This window comes from Camelina sativa, chromosome 20, assembly GCF_000633955.1.
Source record: "Camelina sativa cultivar DH55 chromosome 20, Cs, whole genome shotgun sequence".
Classification (NCBI taxonomy): domain Eukaryota; kingdom Viridiplantae; phylum Streptophyta; class Magnoliopsida; order Brassicales; family Brassicaceae; genus Camelina; species Camelina sativa.
In genome coordinates, this window is record NC_025704.1 from 14648179 (window position 1) to 14653519 (window position 5341).

Sequence of the window (5341 nt, forward strand, 5' to 3'; positions counted from 1 at the left end):
TTTTTTTTTTTTTTTTGGAACAATCTTTTATTCTTTTGTTAAGTTTTTTTGGTGATTTGTGAATTAATTTTGTAATTTCTCTGATTGTAGATACACACACATATATCAATCGCAATTATGAAGATAACGCAATCTACGCTGACTAAATTGTCAATTAGTTTAGATATATAAAACAATGAGTAAGTTATTCTCTATAATTTAGTTATTATTACCATTCTTCTTCTTCTATTCAGAAACTCAATCTGTTTCAATGTAAGAGAGGGTAATCAATAACTGAATTTAGAAAAAGTTATACATAATTAAAAACTGAAATATTTTAAAGTATTTTATAGTTTTAGATAATTTATATCCTCCTCCCTAAGAATGTTCGGTCCAAACTGACCAGCGCTATCTCAAACTTCTGGTGGAACTCCTCCCAGGAGAGCAAGGGTCTGCACTGGATAGCATGGGACAAGTTCTGCCTTCCTTTATCCGAAGGAGGACTGGGATTTAGGATCCTTGAAGATTTCAAACTAGCTCTCTTAGCAAAGCAATTGTGGCGTCTGGTGCGTTTCCCGAATTCCTTACTGGCGAGAGTGCTTCGTGGACGGTACTTTAGATACTCTAGTCCCATCCATGTCAAGCCATCCTACCTGCCCTCGTACGGGTGGCAGAGCATGCTCGCTGCTAGACCTCTACTCTTGTCTGGATCACGGAAGAACATTGGCTCAGGTTTTGACACTCGTGTTTGGAGTGACCCTTGGATATCGTCTATCCCGGCGCGCCCAGCTCTGAGTAAGCTTGATAATACGGATCCAAACCTCTTTGTGAACGCTCTAATCGATCCTGTCTCCAAATCTTGGAAGGTTGAGTTACTTCATGAGCTGATCCAGCCCGAAGATATACCCCGCATCCTAGGGCTACATCCGAGTTCGAAATTCTCGAGAGATGCTTATGTTTGGACTCACACAAAATCTGGTAACTACTCTGTTAAATCAGGATATTTGGCTGCTTCTGCAAGCCGTCGAGGGGATTGTGGCCTCCCTTTTCAGGGGCCGAGTGTTTCTGCACTCCAGGCACAGTCATGGAAGATCCCAACCTCGAGAAAGATTAAACATTTTCTCTGGCAATCTGTTTCAGGTTGCTTGGTGACCTGCCAACGTTTAGTGAACCGTCATTTGGCTACTGATCGTTTGTGCCCCCGTTGTGGGATGGAAGAGGAATCTATTAATCATGTTCTTTTTGAATGCCCTCCTGCATTTCAAGTCTGGTCCCTCTCCCAGATCCCTTTTATTCAGGGAGTGTTCCCCTCCTCTTCACTTTTTGTGAATATCGATCATCTTTTCTGGAGAGCAAGAGAACTTGGAGGAAGAGAGGAATCCATCAGGATTTTCCCATGGATCTTGTGGTTCATCTGGAAGGCTAGGAACTCTAAAGTCTTCGAGAATAAAGACGTCCATCCAGCCGACACTCTCCAGCTTGCAATGAAAGAAGCAGACTCCTTCCGTACGGCTAGAGTGAAAGACTCGTTTCTGGAGTCTGCACCACCTCTTGTTCCCTTGGAGGTTCCGGTCCCCGTACCAGGTTCTATTGTTTGTCAAGTTGATGGATCTTGGGCTTTGTCGAGCACTTTATCGGGAATTGGTTGGGTTGCTAATTCTGGTCAGGACATCATTCACCTTGGTTTAAAGGGTTTTAGAAGTTGTCAATTACCCCTTCACGCAGAATTTGAGGCGCTTCTTTGGGAAATGCGGTCCCTTATCTCTTTATCCTTGTTCCACGTTGACTTTCAGACGGATTCTTTGGAGCTATCACAGCTACTAGACACTCCGGATGAGTGGCCTGCTTTTTCTTTGGAGTTAGAATATATTAGTATGCTGAAACTCTCGTTCTTCTTTTTCTTTGTCTTTTATTTCACGCTGTCATAACACCCGTGCTGACTGCCTTGCTAAAAAGGCACGATCACGTGGTTCTATCTTTTCCCATGTAAGCTCCTCTACCCTGGACTGATTCTCCTTTTTGGAAAACCGTCTGTTTCTAGCTTAAATGGATGAACTTGGTTTGCTGTCAAAAAAAAAAAAAAAAAGATAATTTCTATCCAAATGGCTGTAATAAAAAGTGACATGGTTCGTCTGTTTAACTTTCAATTAAATTTTAATCAAACGTTAACAATATTATAATCTGTTCTGTAAAACATTTATAATACAAATTTATAAATTTATATATATTATAAACAAAAGGTCCATATTTTTGATGTTTAAGAAAATGTTCATAAGAAATCTGTATTTTCAGAAAGTACTATCATAAAATATGGATCATGAATCTATAGTTGTATTTTTTTATAGTTGTCGAAAAAGAGTTGCAGATAAATCACGTTTGGGAAGAAATGATCATTAGTCTATATTTAAATGATATTTTTTCTATAAGTTTCTGCCAAGTTTCTTATACTTATTTATAATTACTACATCGATTAAGAAGAATATAATTACTACATGATAACAATTTTAGTTTAAAATTAATGGTCTAGTGATTTATGGTCTAAGAAAGAGGACGAGGTGGCCTCTCATCTCATGTGGTGGCTTCAAATGTGGTAGGTGTGGAATTGGATCCAGATCCACATATTTGTCTTTGGGGAAAATCACATTTAAAATTTTCAAAGTGTCGCAGCAATTAAAATCTCGAGAGAATTTTACTAACATTACAAATTTTTAAAATGATTTTGCAAACATTTTAAACTTTAAAAGTAAGTTTTTTGTTTGCACTATCACAAAAGATGACAGAACCATAATATATGTCAATGTGAAATATATGTTGGTTTAGTTTAAATTTTAATTAGTTTTGTTTTTCTATAAAAAGGAAGAAGAGAAAAAAGATAGTATACACCATGCATGTTTATTCTCACTTTAATAAACCTCTAAAACTTGATATTGAATCAGAAGTAAGATGTTCGTGATAAAAAAATTTGAGAAACATGAAATTGAAGTTGACAATATATATATATATATATATATATATATATATATATAGAGAGGATTCATTGTTTTCTAATGAGAATTAAATCGGTTTAAATCAGAATCTAGTGCAAATGCATATATCAAAAAGATTAATGTGACAAGGAACATTGTAAAAATTTTGTTTAAAAGGAGAATGAACGAAAAAAATGAACTGAATAAAAAAATTTGAAATTTTATGATCAGACGGTAACTACATAGAAAAAGATGATTTTTAAAATTAAAATATTTTTCTCTGCTTTTTTTTATGAAAAAAATGAAAAAAGAAATTAAATTAAACCAACATAATTTAAATTTATATTGTTACCCAGAGATACTTTAAAAGTTTAAAATGTGATTTTTCCATTGTCTTTGTACCCATATTTGTTCCCTATATCATAACTTTATTAACCTTTTTGAATACAGACTTATTTTTTTATAACACAACATTTAAAAGAAATCTGTATAATATAATATATTTTAGAGAAAATATGATTTATATATATATATATATATGTGACATTTTCAACTTAACTTCATGTTTTTAAATAAAATGGTTTGTGATATTTTCATTTGTGTAATAGACGGACAACTACTTTTTCTTATTTTAGGCATGTACTGGTGCGTGTGGAGGGCCGGGCGGCCTTGGATGCGGGCCGGTGTAGTCCATTTCAAAATCGATTCTTCTTCCATTCATCGCTACCTCCTCTTTAACCTTAAGTTTTAACTCAACAAATTAAAATAGTATATATTTTGGTAAAAATTAATAATATAGATAACTATAGTCTGTTTGATCAAAAAAAAATAAAAGATAACTATAGTCTTATCACATATATATATATATATAATTAATATATGATATATTTGTAATCATATAAGACTTTATCGATGTTACTGATACCTTGTGGTGGACGTTACCGACATGTAGTAGTGCTTTTGGAGGACGTGATGGAACAGGTGGTCTCAAATGCGGACCAGTATAGTCAATCTCTAGATCAATTCTTCTTGCATTCATCACCACCTTCTCTTTAATCTATTAAATCAACAATTAATGAAAATAATATTTATAAATTTTACTTTCGATATGCATATTTCTAACCGGTTTATAACATATTTAAATCACTGTTGTTGATACCTTGTGGTGGACGTTGTCAAGATGCGAAGTCTCAATTCCTGGCAAAATATTTAACATCCATATTTCAAAACAGTCATAACATTAACAATACCAAAGAATTTTAAGTAGAATATACAAAGTCGTAAAAACAAATATATATATATATATATATATATAGTAAAAATTTAAGTAGAATTTATATATATATGTATATATATATGTATTTCAAAAACATTTTAAGTAGAGAAAATTGAGTCAAAATAGTATGTATTTTGAACTCGTCAAAAAAACTCATGTACAATAGTTTGGCTACACACTAGAATAACATGGATTTGATACGTAAAGGCTTAGTTACATAATAATGGATCAGTTACTAAAATNCTCTAGATCAATTCTTCTTGCATTCATCACCACCTTCTCTTTAATCTATTAAATCAACAATTAATGAAAATAATATTTATAAATTTTACTTTCGATATGCATATTTCTAACCGGTTTATAACATATTTAAATCACTGTTGTTGATACCTTGTGGTGGACGTTGTCAAGATGCGAAGTCTCAATTCCTGGCAAAATATTTAACATCCATATTTCAAAACAGTCATAACATTAACAATACCAAAGAATTTTAAGTAGAATATACAAAGTCGTAAAAACAAATATATATATATATATATATATAGTAAAAATTTAAGTAGAATTTATATATATACTAGCATTTGGCCCGCGCTACGCGCGGGAGTTAGATTAAAGTCTATTTAGGATTTTTTGTGTATATTATTTCTTGGTTATGTAAATTCATCTTTGCATCTGTTTTTATAGTTGATTTGTTTGCTTATGTTGTTTAGTTGGATATTTTTTTAAAATAGGTTTTGCATTAAGTATAATTTAGTGCGCTGTTTATTTTTCAAAAATTGGGATCATCATGTGTGTGCTGTTTATCTTTCAAAAATTGGGATCATCATGTGTGTGTTTTTAATGTTTTTTTAAAAAATTATAATGAGAAGTTAACATTGTGTAGTAAAAGTTATTATTTGGCTGTAGTTGTTAGTTTTGCTTAAATTCTAATTATTTGTCATTTTGTGGTTGGATTGTTATTTGGTTTTTTTTATATGTGGTTATGGGTTAGAGTTTTAATTATTTTCATATGTATTTAGTAAACTGTGGGAGTAGTTTTTTGTCAATGTTTTAGTGTTTGGAGTGAAAAAGGTTGTGGGTTTTACTAAAAAAAGTAAATAAAATCAATAACTTACATTTT

At 32.3% G+C, this 5341-nt stretch overlaps 1 protein-coding gene and 1 long non-coding RNA gene across 2 annotated transcripts in view; one reads left to right on the top strand and one right to left on the bottom strand.

Annotated features, from left to right (window-relative positions):
* Positions 657-1907, top strand: LOC109131190. The gene has a single exon (XM_019241874.1). It carries the CDS (start codon positions 657-659, stop codon positions 1905-1907), a length of 1251 nt encoding a protein of 416 aa, XP_019097419.1.
* The window catches only part of LOC109131326, a 3412-nt gene continuing 2541 nt past the window's right edge, over positions 4471-5341 (bottom strand). Inside the window, exons 2-3 of the long non-coding RNA XR_002036958.1 lie at positions 4612-4649; positions 4471-4509 (exon numbers count right to left, since the gene is read on the bottom strand). This is a non-coding gene — a long non-coding RNA (uncharacterized LOC109131326). The remainder of the gene's footprint in view (positions 4510-4611; positions 4650-5341) is intronic.